At 35.5% G+C, this 24,627-nt stretch overlaps 1 protein-coding gene across 3 annotated transcripts in view; it reads right to left on the bottom strand.

Moving 5' to 3' along the window:
- The window catches only part of ADAMTS3 (ADAM metallopeptidase with thrombospondin type 1 motif 3), a 287,864-nt gene that overhangs the window by 140,651 nt on the left and 122,586 nt on the right, over positions 1–24,627 (bottom strand). For all 3 annotated transcript variants that reach the window (XM_032260967.1, XM_032260968.1, XM_032260966.1), the window contains exon 4: positions 2,979–3,135. In XM_032260967.1, coding sequence (XP_032116858.1) covers positions 2,979–3,135 — 157 coding nt within the window. The remainder of the gene's footprint in view (positions 1–2,978; positions 3,136–24,627) is intronic.

Below are 24,627 nucleotides of genomic sequence, written 5' to 3' on the forward strand. Positions count from 1 at the left end.
CTCTCTCTCTCTCTCTCTCTCTTTCTCTCTCTCTCCAACCCCTCCAACATCTACCCCTTCATAAAACTCGATCAGTTTTACTTCACTTTTTGTACATTTGGCTCTCTCTTTCCATTGCATAGTTCAGGTCCTATAACACTTGCAACAAACTACAGAACTCAAATGAATGGCAGTTCTGAGGAACTAAATTGCCAAATCAAGAAATGCAGCTAGCCAATTACTGTGACAAATAACAAAATAGAGCAGAATATTTACATGGGCCCTACTGATGAAATCCTGCAGGGTCAGAAATGGCTTGCTTATGATCAAAACTCCTACTGATGACTTGCTGGCAGAGAAATGTATGGAGACCATGGTTCTCAAATGCATTTCATTCCAAGTAAGTCTTAGCTTATGGGTTTTATTCCTTTTCCTATATAACTCATTAAGAAAAACCTCATATGTTTCCTAAAATAAAATGTTGAATTAATTCAGAAAAGGTACTATTTTATATAGTACTTTGGTTCATTTATAAATCAATATACCTTTCTAAACCTAAAACCTTTTCAATTTTAATTTTAAAATAATGATATACATTATAAAAATATATTCTTAATTTACACTTGGAAGGTATTTGGTTCTATGAGAACACTTGGCTCTCCATCTTGTTGCCAATAAGTTAAAAGGAGAATTTTAAAGTTCTGAATCTGAATCACTTGTTTCCCTAGGCAACAGAGTTACAGTTCTAACATACACAGTTACAACTCAAGATTCTCAAAAGGAGGTAAATTGACATCATCCACAACTTAATTCAATCAGAACTTCATAAATAAGAAGGTGAAAATCATTAAGTTCATATTAACGTTTATCCTGGAACACTTCAAGAGAACTGAATGATTCAATTATGAGTCAAGATTTAAGGTAATTGAGAGGTGACAAAGGAACTACTTTTGCTTTGACCCACAACCATCAAAACTTGTCTCAAAATGTATTACTCTAGTTTGTGGCCTACTTAGACTATAACTGCAATCTTCTATTCATGATTTAAAAACGCAGTCTTCAGTGTCTGCACTTTTAAGTAAACCGAGTATGTTGATGTTACTAAAATTGACATTTTAAATAATTTTCTAAAGCATTTTTACAAATTCCTGTAATTACATCTAATTCCTTTATATATATGTACCCTGACTGTTAATTTCCCTATTCTATCATCTAAAAATACACTAGGTATTAAACATAATATTTCTTGTAACTTTCCTACTTCAAGGAAAAAATAATCTTTTCTTTTTAAAATATCAGACTAATGAAAAGTCTGGCTAATATTTATAGAAATAGATACCTTTGGAAATTGAAATGTAGTAATAGGGTACAGCTTGATGAAACTGTACCCTATTGGTTATGACAGTCGGAACTGATGGGAGGACAGCCACAGTAACTAATCTGGCACCCAGTTCTTTCATACAGTTCCATAACATGTGGCCTATGCTTTCCTAAAAGACATCTAACCATTGCTTTGAAAGAGGTATTAGATATTAGTAATATGCAACAACCAAGATTTACTTACAGAAAAAGCACTCTATCCTACTATCTATTCTTTAACATAACCAGTCTTCTGATTTAGAATATTTTTAGAATATGAAAATTAAGAGTATTCACCTGAAGACAAACAATGACCAATGGTTCAACTTTAACAAAACTCCTAACATGCAAATCTTCAGCAAAGATATTAAATATTAACAGTTAATAAAATAACGAAAGGTAGTATTGATTAAGCAGCCATTGTTGCTGAATACTACATTAAGCAATTTGAATGTATGTCTCATACTTATGACAACTGTGCAATATATACTACTACTTTTTTCATGAAAAAAAAAAACTGAGACTCAGAGAGGTTAAGTACTAATCTAAGGTAACAGAACAACTTGGTGTACAGAGCTATTATTACTCACACCAAGTCTAACTGCGAAGCCATTACAGTGACTCTCTAAGCTAGGCACACATTTCACAATACTGTATTAATGAATATGGTCCTGTTGTTTCAAATGAGAAATTTCTTTAAAATTTTCAAGACTAACTTAAAGTTATCTTAAATTGCACTAATCCATTTGTAAAGAATTTTAGGAGAAGTTAGCATCTGAAAATCAAACTAATGACTAGGTAGCAAGTCTCAACAGGCAATCTAGAAGATAAATTATTGCTAAATTACTTGTATTTACTTCATTTCCCTAAGGGAAATCTCTTCATTCTTAATTAAGAAAGTTGTCCTGACAAATGTAACAGACTTTTTGAGATTTGGTTAAAAAAAATAGATTCCCAAATTTTCTTTTCCTCCACAAAGGAAATTGTATGTCTAATTCATAAGCATATCTTCTTAATAATAAGTCACTTTGAGGTTTCATTTAAACAAACAAACAAACAAAAATAGTAAACTTTGATACACCATAATTTACTTGATTTTAGCAATTCTAGCCTAATTGGAAATAAAACTCCACAGAATAATTTGATTCATTGTCTCCTCCACATAGTAAAAAGTTTTGCAAAATAGATTTTAAAGTCAAGCAGCATTACTCTTTTCAAATATATCTATCATATTTGTCTTAAAACAAAATGCAACTCTTTGCCATGCCTATATATGTCCTTTAAAAGGTTTAAAATAATACTGATAATTCATAATTAAGATACTTCTGTAAAGCATAAAGCACAAAGATTTTCAAATTTTAACATAAGCTAGAGAACTGACAGCTTTAATTTAAAAGTATTAAAAGAAGTCATAAACATATCATGGATATATAACACACTGGAATAAATACCTATAACATATAATCTATGCATTTTTTAAAAAGCAAGCCAAATGTTATGATTTATAAATGTAAACTTCTTTTGATACCTCCACATTATTACAAGAGCACATAACAATCACATTCTCTTATTTGATGGGAGAGTTGTTTTCCTCATATCTTAAAATTAGATTTTATTATTAAACTTTGTCAGGTGCCTACCTCTGTAGTGGAAGTCTTTGGACATGTCTATGGGAGCCTGTTCTACTGCTGATCTCTTGTAGACAACATGAATTCTTCCTTTTTCTTCCTCCATCTGTTTACCTCTTTCCAAGGGTTCAATGAAATACTCTTCATTATCACTTTTTATCATTCCAGCCTAGAGAAAGCACAAAATGTGTTAATTTTAAAAAGAAGTATCTATCATCTTCAGCTAACAAGCACATCTTTTTAAATGTCAAGAGTATGACTTGTGAAAACTAACGCTTTTTCTTTCCACATTTGGCTATAAATTTAAAATAGTTATTAAGTATCAATAATTCATATAAGGTAGAAATTCACATATGACAGAAATGAAAAAAATTTATATTAAGGTATTATAGAATACAAAATTTACATAGGATGAGAATAGGGAAATCATACAACATATACATTTTATCAGACCGCAAAAGTACATTTATATATTCTACTTGGTATTTTGTATCTAGTAAGAATCATATGGGACACATAAATTCAAAAGATCTCTGATCTCCCATAGTACCCCATTGTGGACCACTTCTTCACATGTTACATACTTTTTTCTTATTTACACCTTCCTCCCAAACAAGGTGGTATGTGAGAAATGAGTTCCATGCTACATTTAGTATGTAAAGTTACTTCTTAAAATAGTCTCGTTAAGCTTATGCAGAAATTCCACATTTCTAAAGTTTATTAATTTGAAGAACTAACTCATATTTGTCCTAGTTTAACTTCATGATTATCATAACATTAACATTATATTTATATATAGCTGCCTCAAACGTCATTCTTTCACACTGAAAAGCCTAACCTTACATTCAGTTCCCCTATTTATTGTTTTCTGTTTGATCAGTCAGAAAACACCAGGGCTATATATAGCCAGTTCTGTTCCTGATGATAAATGATGGCTTGTTTTCTAAAATGCGATATTTCTTAAATATCAAGTCCACATTACAGTCAAGTAATTGTGGCTTGTATTTCTACTTTAAACATCATACATTAGTATGACATTAATTTACATATAAGCACATTTATTTGAAAACAAAATTGGAATAAATAATGTGTTCATGTGGAAATGGTAATTATTTTGAAAATATACATCAGATTTAGAGATGTCATATTTTTTCTCAGGCCTTTAACTTATTCTGTTTTTCACACATGAGGTTACTGGCTCTCATGCAACAGGGACAAGGGAGGAGTTTCTTACTCCTTCGAACTATGTTGACGTTTTTGCCATTATGCTGTCAAGCAACATAGAAATGAAAGGGAGGTGTTCTTTACCAAATAGCGTGTTTTCAGCAAATATATGTATTTATATTTATTTATATATATTTATGTATATTCGTGTACATACGTATATATTCAACAAATATATATTTATATATACAGCAAATATGCCTATGACGATAGCTTTTCTGTTACACTCAAATCTGTCCTTTCCTTTCTGTTCTGACTTCTACAACTAGGTATGCTATTTCCCTGCTTCCCCTTTGTAACCCTCTCAGGAAATTCCTAAAGGCTATGCCATCTCCACATGCCACTTCTACCCTTGCCTTCATGATGTGCACATACAAACAGCTCTGGAGCCTATGGGGCCATGTCTCACAAGAAAACATTACTACAACTCTTCCACTATTCTTGGCCCATACCCTCTGGAACAAATCTGTAGCTTTCACTTTAAAAAGCATTGAGCTAGTGGACACTCAGTAGTATTGCTGATATTTCAGACACTCCAATAATTGGAGATTCTTTCTTTATCTGACTAATTACTTTTTACCTAGTCATGTACTATCAAATACACAGAACTTTTCAAAAGTTACACAATTAATTATTCTCTATTCAGAGATGTTCCTATTGGTTAATGGATTTACCTCTTCTACAAATAGAATTTCTAACATTTTCCTCATGCTTTTCAATTTTAATTTTAATATCTTCTATATTATGGGCATATTCTTATATCTCTTATTACTAGTAGTTTCAACACTCACTGCTTTGGGCCTTCTCAGGCATTAATGAATTAATGTCCAGAAAACACACCCATTCTAGGCACAAACACAGTAAACATATAAACAGTTAATAAAATGTATAAGGCTAAAATGTCGTCTCATCCCTAACACCATCCATTGGTAGCAAAAAGCGTGAACTGGCTTTATCTTGGAAAGACAGGTCTGCGGATATACACAGAAGTTTACAAGGTGAAGTGCATCAGCATCAGAGTTTCAGTATTTGTCTTTATTCCAGTCTTGTCTTTGCCCTAAAGCCACTGGCACTGCATTCTGTAACATCTCCTACATTATTCTCCCATCCTCCTAAGACCACTAACACTTCCTTAGTTATAAACATCATCATTGTTTATTTGGATTACAGAAACTCCCTATCTTAAGATTTTCCAAAGATCATAATGATTCTCCCAGATGAGTGCCTGACTCAGGGCAGAAACAGTGCCACTGAAGTGGGCAGCAACTCTGAGCAATGAGCAGTGGCTATTGCAGTCACTCAAAAGTGACAGGGAGGGCAGTGAGGATTAGCCTATGTGCCTTTTGAAAACACTTATCCGTATCTACTACGGCAAACATTCAAATTCCAGGACACACGGTATTATTTTACCCCACTAAGCCACAGGTGAAACAAAATTCAACACAACTAAACATCTCACTTAGAAATCAAAGAAAATTTAAGTCAGATTGAGGCAGTATTAGTGACAAGTCAGGAGTTGGATCATGTGATGTCCATGGACCTGGAATCTGAAAGTCAGTCTTTTTATTTATTAAGTAAAGTTTAACGAAAGAAAGGACTTTATATAAAGCACTGTACTAAACATCCTAATAATTTGGAAATCCTGAAAAACAGTTCATTTGTCCTCATTTGATTAAATCCAGTCAAATAAATAAAATACCTGCCTACTGATATTCAATGAGTATGCTATGGAAAGTCCAGAAGGTAATTGACAGGGCAGTTGGTAGTAAAATCAAGCAAAATTTTTTTCCTCCATAATCTATTATACACAGAAAACTGTTAGTAGAAACTGTTGAGTTTTCACTCAAAATTCTCTAGTATCTATTTCAGCTGAAATGCTCCTAGTCCACATCACAATAAACCTTCACTTCAGCAACTATTATTGTTCACACGGTCTCACATGTTCACATAGTATGGCAGCCAAAATTGCCCTTTAAAGTTATCATATTAATTTGGACAAGTTTTAATTTGGAAGCAAGTGGACCAAGCATGTAAAGGCTCAAAACATCAGGTGCTTCTTTCTCACTCATATAAAGCTCAGGATGGTTTTGGATTGGCCAGGAGGAGTTTCTACTCCACACAGCCATCCAGGAGTCCAGGCTGACAGTGGTTCTATCATCTTAATATAAGCTTTCAGTATGCCCTGTCAAAATGCGAAGCAGTACAAGGAAGCCCACATGGGAAAATTTTATGAGCTAGCCCTACTGGTGGTATTCACCATTTCCTTACTGCCATAGATAGAATACAGTTGTGTGGCTCACAGCCAACTACAAAGAGGGCCAGGAAATGTAATCTGGCTGTATGCCCAGGAAGAAGAGACAAATGGATTTTGATGAACAGATGGAAGCCTCAACCTCAAAAAAAAATCATGCCACTCCTTTGCTTAAAACATTTTAATTGCTTCCCATTGCACTTAAAACCACACTCATTACTTTGGCCTTTACGGCCCACATCATCCGCACTGCCCACCGTCCTTAAGTTGTGCCATTCTCAGTGTCCTTACGAGGCCCAAACCTCAGGGGATTTTGTTCAATTTTCTTTTTCTTTGTCTAATACCAAGGTCCTTGTAACCTCAGATCTTTGCAATGCCATTCATTCTGCTTAAAGAGCCTTCGTTACATCATACCACACTTCCCTAAGCTGGCTGCTTTTTTTAATCTCCAGGCTTCAGCTTAAATGCTATCTCCTTAAAATGATGTTCTCACTCCCTCATCTCACAAAAATGAGGAGCCCCCATCTAAATTAGATCCTCTCTTAGCCAATTATTCTAACTGAAAATAATGTGTTCTTATCTCTCCTGGTCCTTAACACAAATGTCAAGGGTGTGTTTAGCTGAATGTTAAATCGTGGTTCTCTGTCTCCCCCACAGAACTGTTAGCTACTAAGGCACATGCATCTAGCTTAACTCACCTTTGAGTCTTAAGCTCCATCACAGTTGCTAGCACATCAATAAAGTTCTGATGAAAAATTACGTGAATGAATGATACAAATGAGGGAATAAAGAGCTTTTACACTTTTGGTGATTATCCGAAGATGAGAATATTGCTATACTGGGGATAGAAGAGAAGGAATTAGAAGTCAGGCAGTTCAAGTGGGAGCAAAGGCTCTAATGTAAGCTTGTCCAACCTGTGTCCTGTGGGCCACAGGCAGCCCAGGACAGCTTTGAATGCAGCCCGACATAAATTTAGAAACTTTCTGAAAACGTTAAGACTTTTTGTGGTTATTTTTAAGCTCATCAGCTGTCATTAGTGTTAGTGTACTTTATGTGTGGCCCCAGACAATTCTTCTTCTTCCAGTGTGACCCATAGAAGCTAAAACATTGCACACCCCTATAATTACAAAAATTCCTGGCACACATGCGGACAGTGAGCAAACCATGCATTCAGGGAGGCTCCAGAACAATGCCACGAGGACTATTAGTACTTACTTGGGTCTGAATTTTACCATGTAGAAATAGAGAACCAAAAAATAAATAAAAAGAATGTTGATCAGATGGGTTAGAACAAGGTACATTTTCATATTTCTCTGATGATTAAGGACCAGGGAGAAGCAAGCTAGAAGCTAAAATAATAGTCCAGATAGCAAAAGTGGCAGTGGGAGGAGAAAGGGGTGGAGAAGTGGGGAAAGAATTTAATTTAAAAGCAATTACAGGAAAAAATTATTTGGTACCTTTTAAAATTAAAGTTTCTCTACTCAAAACCTTCCAAGGAAAGTCTCCATTTCTCACTCAGATTAATAACCAAAGTTCCTAGAGAGCCCACCTAGACTCTCCCTGATCTCAGCATTACTACCTTCAAGACTCCATCACCTCTCCGGCTTCATCCTCTCACTCCCTTTCTTGCTGGCTTCACTCCTGCTGTATCGGGCTCCTTGCTGATTCTGGAATACTCAAGGGCGGTTTCCCCTTTAACACCTTTGCACACGCTCTTTCCTCTACATGGAATCCTATTCCCCTGGGACTCTGCATGGGTAACATTTTCACCTCCTTCAAGTGCTTGCTTAGGTGTTGCTTCTCAAAAAGCTTACACTGACTACCCAGCTGCTTCTCAACCCAGCACCCCAAGCGTCTTTCCCTGTGCTGTCGTTTACACTGCACTTATTGCTCTCCAACACATTGAATCACTTAATTGCCTATCATGTTCATCGTTTATTGTTAGTAACCCACCACTGCCCTGCCGGTCAGGAATTACTTCTTGGTCTGCTTTGTTCAACTGCCTATCTGAAATGCCTAAAGCAATACCTGACGTAAACTAGATGCTCAATAAATACCTGATAAATGAAAAAACAACAAGGAAGAAGGAAGGCACTATCTAACATTACACCTTAGTTTTGAAGGTGGTTGACTATGAAATTAATGCTTTCATTCACAGAAACAGAAAAGCCAAAATGACAAGCTAACTGGAAGGCAGGGAGAAAAAGTTAATTCGTTTTGTTTTAACCATTCACTTGAAATAGTGACGGAAATTCCCAGCATACAGTGGAGAAATATAGAATTATAATTCAGAAAAATAAAATTGTCATAGCCACAGTGGATTTGGGATACATCTTCTCAGAGGCAGTAGATAAAGCTGTTAAAGGAAATGAAGAAGAAAAGTTCACAATGAGATTTGAGGGTGGGTCAATATAGAATCCAAGGAAATGTCCATATAACCTTAGGAAATTGTCATATAGAAATTCCTAAAATCTAAACTCTAGACCATGGCCTTTAAGGCCCTCCATGTCCTAGCCTTGTTTATTTTTCTGGCTTCTAACACTTTATGCCTTGCTCTTTCTGTTCTAGCCACAGGGTACCCCCCACCTTACATAAATTAGCAGCGCTTTCACTCCTATTCCTCCTTTTTCTCTTGCAGCATGACTAGGTGATTGCCTGGCCTCATTCAGTACATAAGCTTCACATGGGCATGGACTTTTCCATATTCACTGCTATGTCATATCCCAGAGTCTAGCACAGTGCCTGGCTCAAAGTAGGTGCCTAACGCTTCAGGGAGCATGGGAGAAGAAATTAATGTAAGATATGGAAAAGTGAAAATAAGACACCTTAGATTTAGAAGGAAACTGAAAAGGAATGATGAGAGATAGAAGGAAAACCAAGAAGAGTGTCATGGGCACCTAAGTAGGAGAGAGCTTTATCAAAATAAAAGTAACTGCAGTGAAGAAGACACAGAGAATGAAGTCTGTGAGAAGGAAACTAGACATGCAAAAACATTTAACTAGAGTAGTGAGGGCTGAAGAGATATTACAAGGAATTACAGAAAGAGTCAGTGTCAAAATCACACATTTTTCAGATCCTAGAACCACGGCCATTAGAGGTAGATTCTTCAGTACCTCTTCCCATCACACTATATTAATCTTTCTCTCAGTAGCTACAAAAATTGGAGTGGCTATTTTTAAAGTGACCAAGTTTTCAGACAAGACTATCCTATACATACTTAAGAAACGAAAAAATCACCAGTACTTATAATTAAACGGTGAAAGTTATTTTATCCACTAGAATGCCCATTTAGATAGTTGGGCAGTCAACAGATGTTTGGGGAAGCTCAAAGACCATGACTGTCCTACCTTCAATAAAAACTCACATCCCTGTGCTCGGGTCTACAAAATTTCACTGCACAGGAGACATTTAGTACATATGACAATAAAGTGACTTACAGGAATAAGTGTGCATAAAATTCTAAGTACTAGTATTATGTATAATGACACCAGAAATTTATGATTTAGAAATTTTTAGAAGTGTCATACGATTATATAGTTTCCTGAGGGATTCTGTTTAAAAGGATGCAATCATTTTTAATTTATCCTTAATGTCAATTAATTTACATACAATATCAAGATAATGTTTTAGAAATTTCTCTATATAACATAAAGTCCCTTACATAAAGTCCTGCATTGATACATGCAGAGATTCTAATCTCTGCAATGATACGTGAAATATTTATTGTTTCCCAAACCGTTTTCCAAAATTTAACACTAATTTTTTTTAAAAAAATTTATGTGTAGTACAGCATTAAACACATTATATTAAACATATTTCATTTTGCTTTGATTAATTCTCCATATAGGCCCTCTGACGGCATTTCAGAGGGGATATTTATAAAACAATGATGTGTACTAAAAACCAGCTGCAAAATTCCCCTCATCTGGTCAACTCTTCCAGCTACCTCACTGAACTCAAACACTGCCAAGAATCCAGAATTAAGTCAGATAGCCTTGAATGATGAAAACAGCCATCACAAAGGCCACACTCCTTACTCACTAGGAGGGGTCCTCACAGCCATATTTGAAGCGCAATTCTAATAAAATAGGTTAGATGGTTTTCTAATTCTCATCAGAGCATAAATGGCAAATGAAAACAAGGGGTGTGGGGTATAGAGAGTTTCAGATGAGATAATGTCTATGAATGCCCTTTATAAAGTCCTACAAGAAATGTAAAATGCTAGTTTTTATATGTCTATTATAATAAAAATCAGTCATCAAGAGAAGATTAAATTGTATTAAAGACAAAAATCAGCCTCAATGACATTTTTAAAAGAATTCCATCAAAGTTACAATGTTTTCTTAAAATTCTGTGCCAGATATTCTAAAAAGCTTATGCCATAGTAACATTCCATTTCTAATTGTGACAACTAAATGTTGTTTCATTATAGTTCTTCTCAAATCTGCTAAGTAAAGAGAATAGAGATGGGTAGCTTTTCTTGATGCTTCATGAAATAGGTACCAACCATTTACTATAGAATTGCAGCAGAAATTAACTAAATATATATCATTTTGTGCTAAATCTGTTACAATCTGATACTAGTTTATAGCATAGAAATGAATAGTAAGTTTTAAATGCCTGGAAAAGATACTGAGAAAAATGTATATCAATATTGTGTGTGTAAGAGAGAGGATATATGTAAATATAATATTCCAGTAAGACTATCACTATACCTTAGTGGTACAACAAACATCATTTAGTTCACTGAGAATCTCTGAAAACACATTCTGAGAATGACCGTTTCACTGTTATTTCCTCAAACTTCCATCAGTGTTCCAAGTTAACACATTGTCTAATTCCATTTTATAATTAGAATGGACAGATTTTATTATATGAAGACGATTTCTAAGTATTTCCTGAATTTCAGGCAGCATTTCAATGGCCTCTCCAGAATTTCTGCAGAGGAAGAACCGAGGAAGGTACAGTGGTTGAGAAGGGCTGGAAAGAAGAATGACTAGAACTGATCTGAAGCTGTATTCGCAAACCAAAAGTGCTATCACTCTTCTTAAATAAAAGAAGTTCAACTATTTGAGATGCAGTCCGACAGAGTTTATGAAGAATAAGAGTAGATAAAATATCCCCCCAGACATGCCTTTGATTTCTATAAAGCCTTCCCTATTCCAAAGCTAGCGGGAATTTTTCTCTCTTTTGGACTCCCAGCATTTTATCTATATATCTATGGCGTTTATCACTGTCAACTTTGTATTATAATTATTTATGTTAACTGTGTTAGTGCCTGGAAATTAAGAGATGTTAAATAAGATGTTAACTGTACCCAAATATAAACCTGATTAAATGCCAAATTTATGTTTGAGTTTGGCTGGCATTTTATTCAACAATCACCCTTCTGGATGTTTTCTGTAACTCAAAAACATCTTCTGCAAATGGCTAGAGGCCTAAATTAAAGAAAAAAAAAAAGATAATGCCATCTCAACCCACAATTCAATTAACTGCTAAAGCAAATAGATCTGACCTTCACCAGGGACATTAGACATCACCATTTCAGTTCCCTAATTAGAGAACATAAACTCCAACCCTCTGCTGACTGATTCTTATCAAAATACAAGTGGCAAAAAATAAAATGAAATTTGAGAAATATTTCCTGAAGGCTAAAGGATTTCCTATATATCCAGTCTAATTCCCCTAATTTTCCCTATTCTCCATTACCAACTCCTGCCTCCATTAAGCCAGGCCACAGTTATTTGGGCTCTTAATAAAATTGCTTTTATTCAACTATGCTAAAGTATTAAAACACCTGCCTAGAATGAAGGTGATTACACAAAAAGAGCCCTAGGAAGCTCATTACTTTAATAACAGTGCATTTGTCATTGAGGAGCTTTCTCAATATCATCCCTGTTTGTTACATGAGAATACTGGGTTAAAAAAAAAAAATCACAGATTTTAGTAACAGAAAGAGTTTTTCTTCTTACAATAAACTAGTTCATTTTTATTACAAACACTATATACTATATCATTAATCAGTATCTGAAAGAAAACTCACAGTCAAATCCATATCCTACTTGTAGGACAATCCTATACCATAAATGCTTGGATACTAACTTTTTATTGGAGATTACTTATTCTTCTCTTATTTTCTCCTCTTGCTGACTTACACTATTGTCAATATTTTATTGTATGAATGTATAAGCTGTTACATATTTTTGATCATATGGAAGAGGGTAGGCACTTGTCGAATGATATATAAATCCTATATTTCAAGCTAAAGCTACACTAACAGGGTTTAACTGATGTGAAACAAGAAAGCATATTTTTCTAGAAATTTGTGAATTATGGGATGAAATGTATTAACAGTGCTTAGCATTATCCAATATTTCACAAATATCTGAGTAGTCCCAAAAAAAGTTAAGGATGCCTAAATTATTATTCGTATTATTCTTAGCAAAATGTGACAATTGATAAGCCTAAATCTTGCTTTTCTTTCATTTCTTAATGATTCACACTATACAACAGGCACAGAAATATAAAATACATAAAAGACATTTATTTTTAATTTGGGCATTTGATTCTATGTTGCTGGGGATTCCATTTACATTAATAAATGCACATACTCAAACTATAATCTCACTCATCTTGGCAAAAGACATATCTGAACCAAAACAGCATTTTTTTTGTTATTTATTCCTTTTCATTGATTTGTAAAATATAAAAGCAAATCAAATAACAATATAACAATAAAAAACTGAATTAACCTTGGTGCAGTCGCTCATGCTTATAATCCCAGCACAGTGAGAGGCCAAGAAGGGTGGATCACTTGAGCCAGGAGTTTGAGACCAGCCTAGGCAATATAATGAGGCCCTGTCTCTACAAAACTAAATACATTATCCAGGCATATTGGCATGTACAGTGGTGGTCCCGGCTACAGTGGTAGAAGGCCTTGCTTGAGCCCCAGAGGTCAAGACTGCAGTGAGCTATGATTGTGTCACTGCATACCAGCCTGGGCAACAGGGCAATATCCTGTCTCAAAAGAAAAGAAAAAATAAAAAAACTAAAGCAAAGCAGTCATCCACTCTAAAACTTTCTAGGGTGATTTTTCCTAAAAATTAGGTGGCTGGAAAAAAGGATCAGCCCTTTTTAATTGCTGCCATAACAATTACTACAAATGTAATGGCTTAAAACAACACAAATATGCACTGGTAAAATTCCCTTTCAACATAACTTCTCACACATGCCAGTTCCACTCCTTCTCAACACCTCTTAGAACCCATTGAATTCATTAATCATTCCCAGGCTATACTCTTCCCAATTCTAATGTAACTGAAGACAGCTTAAGCTGAAAGTTGCAAGAACTTCCTACTTGAGGTGAGAGAGTGGGGTCCAAGAGATTCCACTACATTCCCCTTTGAGTGTCAAACACTTCTTTCCAAGTCTCTGCTGGTAACAACCACAGCCAACTGTGGCAGTGCCCTTTTTGTTCCGCTAATTATTTTGAAGGTTCTCAGATAAGCTCTCTGTTCCATGCAAAATGACGTCATGAGGAATAGAGGTAAGGCACAAGCATGCATTTGTCAGGGCTGTCTGATACAACACCTTACCCCAGAGACACAGAGAAAGAGATGAGTAAAGAAAACCAATCTGCGACTCAGAGCTAGAAAATAGGAAAAGGAAAAAAACAAAGACAAAAGACGAAGAAAGAGACAAGAAAGATCAGTTCAGTCAATCTCTATGTTCCAAATTCACATGGTTGGCAAAATGAAGGAGAAAAAGAACACAAGTGAGAGGCAAAGAGACAGGACATGAACTTCTGAGGCATTCTTCTGCCTTTTACTGCACAGTAAATATCCACTCTAGCCAATCTCCATCTCCTGGTATGTTACATGCCTATTGTAGACGTGCTGCAACAGACACAATATATCAGTTGCTAGAATTCCATAAAGAAAGGTTAAATATTGAAAAATGTTAATGCACAGAAAATAGAGTTGATGTTTTTTCTTTCGTGAAAGAAAATAAAAAGTTAAAAAACTGAAATTATGCAACAGTTTTAAGGACCTTTTGTCATTTAAAAGTCGGCTTGTTAACTGATCTCCTTAAAAAACCATTATAGATACCGTGGCTCACCCACCGCTCTTGTACTTGTGCAATTACAGGGAGCAAGGATGGGGACACGAGAAGTGAGGAAGAGGAAGAATGATATGAAGGAAATTGAGTTTGAAGATGGGCTAAAGGAGAGGTTTCACCTACCCTAATTTTCTGAAATAATAATAATCTTAATAATCTCTTAATAGCAGTCCTAATTAAGACTCTTAATAATAGTCTTAATAATCTCTAGTAAAATACTTTTCATAAGTGTTTGACATTTATGGAATTCATGGCATATATAATTTTATTCATAAAAAATCTTAGCTACTGTTTAAAAAGAGTATAAATTGTTACTTAGTGTATCTGTTCTAGTTTTTCACATTGGGCTTTTCATGTTAAGATATTTTATCTAGCAATTTTCTTTATTCATGATGAGGTTTATAAGGACATATAAGAAAACCCCTAAGAAAATACTTATATTTGATGACTAAAGCCATAACAGGATCAAAGACTGAACCAAGAACTGCTCATTAAATGCTCAGTATTTTTTTATGCTTTCCACATTAACATTCTTAATTGCCAGGATAAAAGATAAGATTAATCTACCTTGTTTTAGCATAAAGGAGAAACCCTAGCTTGGTTGACACAAGATTTGGGTTCTGGTCACAGCTTTGCTATTAACTAGCATTACTTGTGAAAAGTTCTTTAAACTCTCTGGAGCTCAGTTTCATAATCTAAAAAATTAAAAGAGTTTGACTAATCTCTAAGATGTCTCCCAATTCAATTATTCCATTATTTAAATTATATTCTAATATTAGAGCTCCCAAGACATGACTTTGAAAAGCTGCTCCCTGCCAATATCCCAAAACCTACTTATTCCCATAATAAATAACTTCGAAGATGATTGTAAGACTCATATACTTAACTCCTTAAGAAAGTAGGTCGCAAACTTCAGTGTGCCAAAAAATTTAGGTCTCAACCTCAGAGACTTTTCCATGTTCCAGCTCCAGAGAGTCTGATTCAAAAGGACTGGGATGGTGATCAGAAACTGCAGTCTTAACAAGCACTTCAGATGCTGCAAATAGTAGCTGCCTGGAAATCATAGTTTGAGAAAAACTGCCTTAAAATTAATGTGCCAATCAAAATGAATTTTTGGATGTTTATTCTTTTACTCCAAAATGAATTTTAAGATGACTATTTAAAGGAAACATGAATAAATGGAACCTATGAATTTAACTATATGTAATAATTGAAATACATAATAGTCATCTGCTAAAGATATAATAGGCACTATATACATTTCACAGGTTTTTAAAAGTTTATAGAATAACCCAAGGTATCTTAACAGACATCAGAAAAAAAAACTATTTTTTCATCTTAGTAGAAAATAGGTATCTACCAACAGTCAGTTGTTACAGGAGGGAAAAATCTTTAGAACATCCAACAATTACAAAGTAGTTTAAGGGAAATGTAAAATCCAAAAGAGCATTATTCAAAAAAGCATTACTAAATAAATCAAAGTGCATGATCATCCTAAGCCTTCTTGAGTCAAGGAGATTAGTGACTGATAATTATTAAAGCTAGGATTATGCATTATACTACATTTTCAGGATACATATTAAAGATGTAGTCATTGCTCCTAAAAAGATAAGCTAGATTCTAATCAACATTAATAGAGTTAAAATTAGTAGTGACAAGTCTAATTTAAAGTGTAGGAATTCTGCTTGTTAACAGGAATTCAATCCAGATCAGTTCAACTACTCCTTCAGCACTCACTATTTTCCTTCTGCATCTGGTGAATATAGAAAAAGACCCAATCATGGTCAGTGTCTCCTGGGCAGTGATTTTCAAACTCTAAAGTGTAAATAAATCACCTGGAGACCTAGTCAGAACACAGACTCTGATTCAGCAGGCTAAGATTCAATACTTCTAATAAATTAGATTCAATACTTCTAATTGCCCGTGTAATGCCGATGCTTCTGGTCCCTGAATAATACTTTGAGTAGCAAGGCCTCAGGACATTTCAACCTTATTGTGTTGAAAAACAAAAATCCCATGAATCAAATATAGGTCACTGTAGCAGACTGTATTTTCCAAAGATGGCCATATTACAATTGCTCTTATCCCACATGCTTTTCCAAGTGTGACCTTGGTATTCCCTCATCAAGAGGTAGTGTTTAATTTCCCTGCCCTTGAATCTAGGCCAGCTTTCCTGACTCGCTTATAACCAAATGAATGTGGTAGAAGTGTCACTGCAGGACTTCTAAGCCCAGATGAGAAGTCTTGCAGCGCCTGCCGTGGTCTCATGGAACACTCTCCCCGGATACTTCCTCTCCGAGCCCAGCAGCCATACTGGAAGAAATCCAAACCTTATGGAGAGGCTGTGTGTAGGCGCACTGGTGATAGTCCAAGCCTTCGAATCAACTCAGCCCAGGCACCAGACATGTGAATGAAGAAGCCTCCAGACAGTCCCCACACTCAGCCACTCAATTCACTCCCAGTCAGTTGAGCATTCCCAGATGAGGAATCCAGACTTTCTGAAGCAAAGATAAATCATCCACACTTGCCTTCTTAGAATATCTAACATACAAAAACCACGAACATAGTAAATTAACTGTTGTTTTACGGCCTAAGTTTGAGGTTATTTGTTATACAACAAAGGAAAACAGCAAGAATAGAATTAAGAGTTAACATAGAGAAAGGATATCCAGTAAATAAAAACAACAAAAACTTGATCAAACATGTTATTTTTAATAGTCAGACAAAGATGTATGGTTAAGAAAGGGAAGGTCTGGTGATAGAGACAAAGCATCCAATCCAAAATCATTAAAAAAAAAAAAAATTCAAGGGAAATGTCTGGCTGGAATAGAAGATGAGTTCTGAGAGGAGGCAAGAGATTATAATAGACATTGAATGGGGTGAATTATAAAGAAACTTTAAAGGAATCAATAACAAATAGTAACCAAGTAGACGAAAATCTGAGAATGGAACACGAAATATTTAGATTAAGATTTTTTGGTTCCGTCAATGACACTTCTTTCATTAGACTCTCTAGAACCACCACGGAGCAAAACAGAAATCAAACAACAGAGAACAAAGAAAAAGTTCTAAGGAAAGAAGCAGAAGCACCACAAAAAGGACACCCACAGAGCATATACAGAAGTGGAAAGAAAGAAAAGAATTATGGCACAATGGCTAGAATGGTTCATAAAACCTGTTGATACTTCTGCTGAACAAATATTTTTGAAACCCTGGGGTCATTCAGTGATCCGGGAACTGTGGATAATATGTGAGGGACATGACGGAGTCAATGCCCCATTAAACCTAAAATACTAGTGAGGACAGTAAACAAGTAAACAGGTAAATCAAATGACAGGCTAAGCATCCTTAATCTTAAAATTGTACACCTGACCTCATGTGACAGGGTGCAGTCAAAATGCACTCAAAACTTTGTTTCATGCACTAAATAATATTATATAAAATTACCTTCAGGCTATGTGTATAAGATGTATATGAAACACACATAAATTTTGTGTTTAGTCTTGGGTCTCATCCCCAAGATATTCATTGTGTACATGCAACTATTCCAAAGTCCAAAGCCCTTCTGGTCCAATGTGTTTCGGGTAAGGGATACTCAACCCGTACATTTACATAGTGATAAGTATCATGAAGAAAATAAAGCAGAGTGACTGTCTGAACTATTTGGGAAAGGGGAAATGGGAGGAGGAGGTACATAAGATTTGTAGGTACTTAAAATAACCAAGAAAGAGCCCATGAAAAAATAGTAATAGTAGCAGCAGTGAAGTAGAAGTAGTTGTCGTAGCCGTGGTAGTATCGGCAATAATAGTAGCAGTAGTAGTTACAGTAGCACACGCTTAAGAAAACGTAGTAGAGAAAAAGCTAAGAGTGATTAGGGATAAAAATGTTTACCAACAAATGAAGAGAAAGCCCAAGACAGCTTCCTAACTATAATCCACCAGATGTTCCAGTCAGAAGCTGGGAGTCATTCTTGATCCTCTGTAGCAGAGGCTGCTGGCACTCACCAATACCTGTGTGATCTGCTCTTCCTAGGTACATAAGAGAAGTGTATTTCCAGTCTCCTCTGCAATGAGGTGTGTCTAGATTCTAGCCAAGGAGTGTGGCTGGAAGCTACTTCTCAGCTTGGCCCATAAATTCCTCCAACATGGGAGAAGAGAGAAGGCAGGTGCTTGATTCTACTTTCCCTTGCCACCACACTATGGAGCTTGCAGTACCAGATCTGCTCCCTTCAGACTGCTCTTCCATGTACCTAGATCTAATATCATTTCCCTGTTTTGCCCCTTGAGGTCTAGGGACAATAACAGCATCCAGCTTTTCATGGGTTCTGGGTGCCTCATCATTCTCTGTTAGGTCCTTATGCCTGCCTGCACTTCTGTAAAGGGTCCCTTCATGAAGCCCCTCTCAGTTAAACATTTTAATGAATGTCACTGCTCCCTGTTAGAACTCTGACAGCTATGTCTCGCATTCTTATTAAAATTTTAAATAAAGATGATAATACTTAAGTATTAAAGAGAACTAATGAAAATAATAGAACTTTGGAACTAAAAATGATCTTGGGAATCACCTTGAGGCCGTCCTCTTCATTGTAAGCTGATGGTATGAAGGACCAACAATGAAATAGATGAGTAAGTTTTTTCCTTTTTACATAATCATTACATACAGCTCACACTAAAAGAAAATGTGTGTTACATGCCAAGCTCTTAATATTATTCAGAATACTTATTTATTTATATTTTCAAGAAAAAAGTAATGAGATCCAATTCTTCAAATTAACACTCAGAAACTAGTTCCACATTGGAGGAGCATCCACCTAAGCTGGAAGGCAGAGAACATGTATTTCTCAGTTCTCATTCTTTCAATGAAATCCTACTCTGTTTATAGAACTACCAAATGGCTGAACTAGCCCAAAACAGTTTACAGTATTGAAATATGCTGACTTTTTTTCCTGATGATCTTCTTATGATGGAAAAAACAAGCTTTAACCAAAACTAACCCTGATCATGAATGTCAGCTCCTGATCAAGAGCCACACCCTGCCTGCAAGTCACATTAAGATGCTAAATAAAGCATCTCTCCAGCTAGAAGCTCAGTAGTCCTGGCAAATGTCCATTATCAAGAGCTAAAGATACTTTGTCTAGTTTCTGTTGTTCTCATCTAAATTTGCTCTATAGCCCTCATCTGGTATCTTGAGCTTCTTCTAATATTCTTGTTCTGAGATGCATTATCAAATACAGCTAGTGCTCGACTTACGACCACGATTGGTTCTGACAGACCGGTCGTAGCACGATTTGGTAATAATTTGAGTAGGCTATAGGTACAGTACTGTGAAATGATGTTATAAAAATCTTTAAGTCATATTTTATCATAATTTTGTTTCATTATTATTATATATCATAATTTTCTTTGTTCATTTTATGCCATTTGTATCATCTCTACACCATTTTGTTTCTTATTTTTACATTCATCAGGTTTAAGTAAAACACTGCATTACCAGTACAACTGGTTTAATATTTGCAAAACATACAAAATTACAAAATACAGGTGCATACAAAAATACAAAATACAGGTGTAAAAAATATCATAGGAAACATTTTCCCAATTGCAAAACATATCAAAATATATAAACATGTACGAAACATTTTATTGACCGCTGGTGCTTGGCTGCAGATCGTTGATGTCGTCATCTGAGGCAGCAGTTGGGGTTACCGGAGTTGGTTTTTTCATAAACATGGTGAGCTTCGTCTGAATTGTATGTTTCTTTTTTTCTTCATAAATTTCACGATACGGACGAAACACATAATGCGCCATCCGTTCAATCCTTGCAAATCGTTCGATGTTTGGGTCCATTGCTTCGAAATGTATAAGAAGTTTATTCAGTAAAGATAAACCGTCTGATAATCCCTTAGTGGTGAACTGTCTTTCTGGCTCCTCCTCTTCTTTCTCTGCTTCTCCTCTCTTCTTCCGCCACTCGTTCTTCTTCCAGTTCAATTGGCTCTTCATTTTTAAGTTCTCCAGATTCTTTGTCTAGCAACTCTTCGACATCTTCCATTTCACACTCCAAAGAAAGGCCTTTAGCAAGTTTTACTATTTTTTCCCAAATCGTTTCATGTTCACTGTCAAATCCATCAAAATCATCAACATAGTGCTTAACACAATTTTTCCAGATGCCATTCATGCACTTTGTCGTCACAGCCTCCCAGGCGGTAGCGATATTCTTGATACACATCAGAATGTTGTAGTGTTTCCAAAAATCTACAGCAGAGCAGTCATGGCTAGCGATTGTGGTCGTAAAGTTGAATGGTCGTAAGTTGCATATGTCATAGGTCGATCGATACCTGTACGTTACCTTTTCTAAGAAAAGAACAAGGCGTATCCCTCAAAAAAAAAATCTATACCTTGCTTCAAACTATGACTTGACCCTGGTATATTAAATATGACGTTAAAGCATTTGTTACTTTGAATAGCTCCATTTGTTGAACTAATGTGTGTCAGGCAGAATCCAATGTGTTTCACACGTTTTCTTTAATTCTCCTGAATCTTTTTTCCCACACCTTTGCTGTATGAACACGAAATTTCACACAAAAATGGTACTGTTCTATAAGAAATGGTATTTTTCTATAATAAATACATTAAAAGTATGTGCTATTATCAAAATATGTCTCTTAATGTCACAATTTTGGTAATACTAAGCTTACACAGACATGATTATCCAAGCACTTATTTTGTTATTTCTAACAAAATCTCAAAAGAACAGCAAAGTATGCCTTCTGTTACATATGCTAACTGATCAATGATTTTGTTCTTTTTAAATTTTGGATGTATATCACAGGGATGTGAGTCAGAATTAGAAAAAAAAATGTTTTCAACAACAAAGTATGTTTTTTATAGAACAGCTGCCCTCTCTTTCTTACAATCAAGTGCATCAATGAACTAGTCTAAGGAGGTTGGTGAAATCTCATTAAAAGAGTAACTGACCAATAGCTGGTGAGATATACTACCAATCAAATATAAATGGCAAGTCCCAACTTTCAAGCCTGAGTACATTCTGTTCTTTAGATGACCACATGAGAACAGCATAAAGGGATCAGTGCTCATCTGCACCCCGAGATTCATAGGCTGCAAACAAAATGGAGCTCCCCTCCCCCAAGAGAACTTAGTTAGGCACCTAAGTTTTTTAGGTCCAAATATATGGTACCATAACTGTGATAACAATGCCAATTTACAAATACGTAGCCCATTTAACATACATTTGCTCATTCAGTCATTAAAACCAAATTGCACTATTTAAAAACTAGGCTCAAGAAAGTAAAATGGCATGCCCAAGGTCACATTGTGAGTGGCACAACTAAGACATGAACTCATGTCTTTTAACTCTTAACTGATGTTCTTTTTACTCTTACAGAGTAGAATAAGGTCCTGGACCTTTAAGAAACACCAATTCTGGAGCTCCATTGTAGACTTGCTAAATCTACACCTCTGAAGTTTGATCTTGTAGTAGGCAGAATTCTAAGGTTGCCCCCCACATTTCTAAACCCCAGCCATCAGTGTGGACATCCTGCATCATCCCTCCCCTTAAGCGTGGGCAGAGCTTGTGAATATGATGAAATGTCATGCCCATGATTCGGTTACATATGTGTCAAAGGAAGGGAGTTTTGCAGATACAATTAAGGTCTCAGTTTAGTTGATTTGAGTTGATTACTTGAAAGGGAGAGTATCCTGTGTGGGCCTGACTTAAGCAGAAAGCTCTTCGAATTGGGGTTGGGTCTCTTCTGAAGTTAGAGAGAGAATCTTCTGCTGGCCTTGAAAGAAGCAAATGGCCATGCAGTGAGCCATCTATGCAGATGGTTAGGTGTTAAAAATCTGAGTGTGGCCTCTAGGAGAAAAGATTGGTTTCTAGCTGACAACCAACAAGAAAATGGGGACCTAAATTAGCCACAAGGAAATTCAGCTTTGCCACCAACCTGAAGAGACTTGAAAGTGATTCTTCCCAAATTAAGTCTCTAAACAGCATAAACTTTGACCTCATAACCAACAGCACTATAATTCATGCTTGAGCAAAGACATAGTTTCTAACCAGACAGATAACCAACAAAAAGCACAAAACTGAAACACGTGGCAGTAACTAGACCTCAAAAAGGACATTTGATTGCAATATGAAAGCTGACATAAAAAGGCAGATCACTGCCTTGTTTGATTTTAGCTGGGAATATGTGCCTTTTTAGGCAACTCAGATTTTTTGCTGCTCTGTGTGACCACAAAGGCTTCCAAAATATTGCTTTTTGGGGCTACAAATAAATCTTAGCAAGTATGCAAATGTGCAAAAAAAAATCCATGAATAATGAAGGACCAACTGTATATTGAAATGCTAACTGACATTGCATTTATTTACTGTATTTCCTGAATTTTTATACTGAATATGTATTTTTTTAAAACCTTGCATTTTGAAAAAATAATAAATACATTTCTCAATTCAAACACGGCAAACTCTGCACCTTCTGCTTACGTTATGAATAGTTATATTAACTCTGTATTAAAACTGTATGCTTATTTCTGAATTCTTTAACTGATTGTTGATTGCTGTAAGACAGTACACAGTACATAGCACATAGGAAGTGGTAGAGAAATGTTGAATAAATGGGTGAACTTTCTCAAATATTGAGTTTGCTCAAACTGTTCACTCTATGGAATATTCTTCAACATGACACTAATTAAAACTAGAACCACAAATTGTGATGTGCGTATTCTGTAAAACTTTACACAAAAATTACCACTTAAACCAAATCTTCTGAGGAAAGGCAGATCTTTTGGAATGGAAAGGAGCATTTAAAAAAAATACGTATTTAAGAAGTACAAGTGCAGTGTTGTTACATGGATAAAAAATAAATCTTTCTAGTAGGGATCGGCACGAAAAGCATCTGCACTGCTAGAACCATCTCAAAGTAACTGAATGTTTATAAAAGAAGACTCTGTACCAATTTGTTGCAACACAAAGATTAACAGATAGCTAGTATTTTGCCCATGGATCTGTATCCTCCTTAGCTAATTCTAAGAATTTTATAGCCATGATCATAGTCCAATTTCCATCACAGTTCATCACTCTCAAGTAAGTGTTTACTGAAAAACTGATGCAGAAGATGCTTTGCTAGGACTGTGTGGTCAGCAATATTCCCCAATTCCAAAGTTTTCAGCCAAGCCTCTATGTTGATCCACTCTGAACCAATCTTCCAGGGGGTCATGATAACAGAAGCAATAGTAGGATGGGCTCAGCTCTTCAGAGCCATGTGGCTTTGATTATTTTCACTACTAAGAACTCAGACATATAAAGTAAAGAAAACAAGAATGCTTTCTGGTCTCGAAACTGCTAGGTGAGGTCATGTAGTGTATATATATTCATTAATATTAACAATAGGTAATATGCTAATAACAGTAATGGAAACAATACAAGCAGTTTGGGGAAAACAAAGATACCCTCACTATTTATAAGATTTTTTTCCCGTTAAATGGGATAGATGAGTTTAGCTTGATGAAACTGTTTCTATCCTTTTGAGTTCCCACAAATGTTTTTTGTTGTTTCTTTTGTGTGCTCATGGTTTTAGCTACTGTGATATAGAATGATTTTAAGCCAGAGTAAACTGACTTAACCCACCTTTACTCTATATATGTATAGAAATTAGGGCACAGGGAAAGCAACACAACTGTATTCAGAGGTAACAGTAGGAAGACAAGGAAGGACTTCTGGTCACATAAACAAAGTCTGCTGAAAGATCCAGTGATTTACATTGTTTACGAATGCCTTTCCTGCTTTCAGGTAGAAACATTCTAAGGCAGTGTTTCTCAGACTTTTTGGTCCTAGGACCCTTTTGTACTATTTAAGATTATTAAGGGCCCTCAAAAGCTTTCGTTCATGTAGGATACATTTCCAGATATACTATGTTAGAAATTAAAACAAAAATTTATGAAATATTTAATTCACTTTAAAACCAAAATAATTAGTCCACTACATGGTAAAATAACTAAATGTGTTTATGTAAAATAACTGTTTTTCCAAACTAAAAAAAATTTGTATAAG

This window comes from Sapajus apella, unplaced genomic scaffold (assembly GCF_009761245.1).
Source record: "Sapajus apella isolate SASKATOON/1434 unplaced genomic scaffold, GSC_monkey_1.0 scaffold121, whole genome shotgun sequence".
Classification (NCBI taxonomy): Eukaryota; Metazoa; Chordata; class Mammalia; order Primates; family Cebidae; genus Sapajus; species Sapajus apella.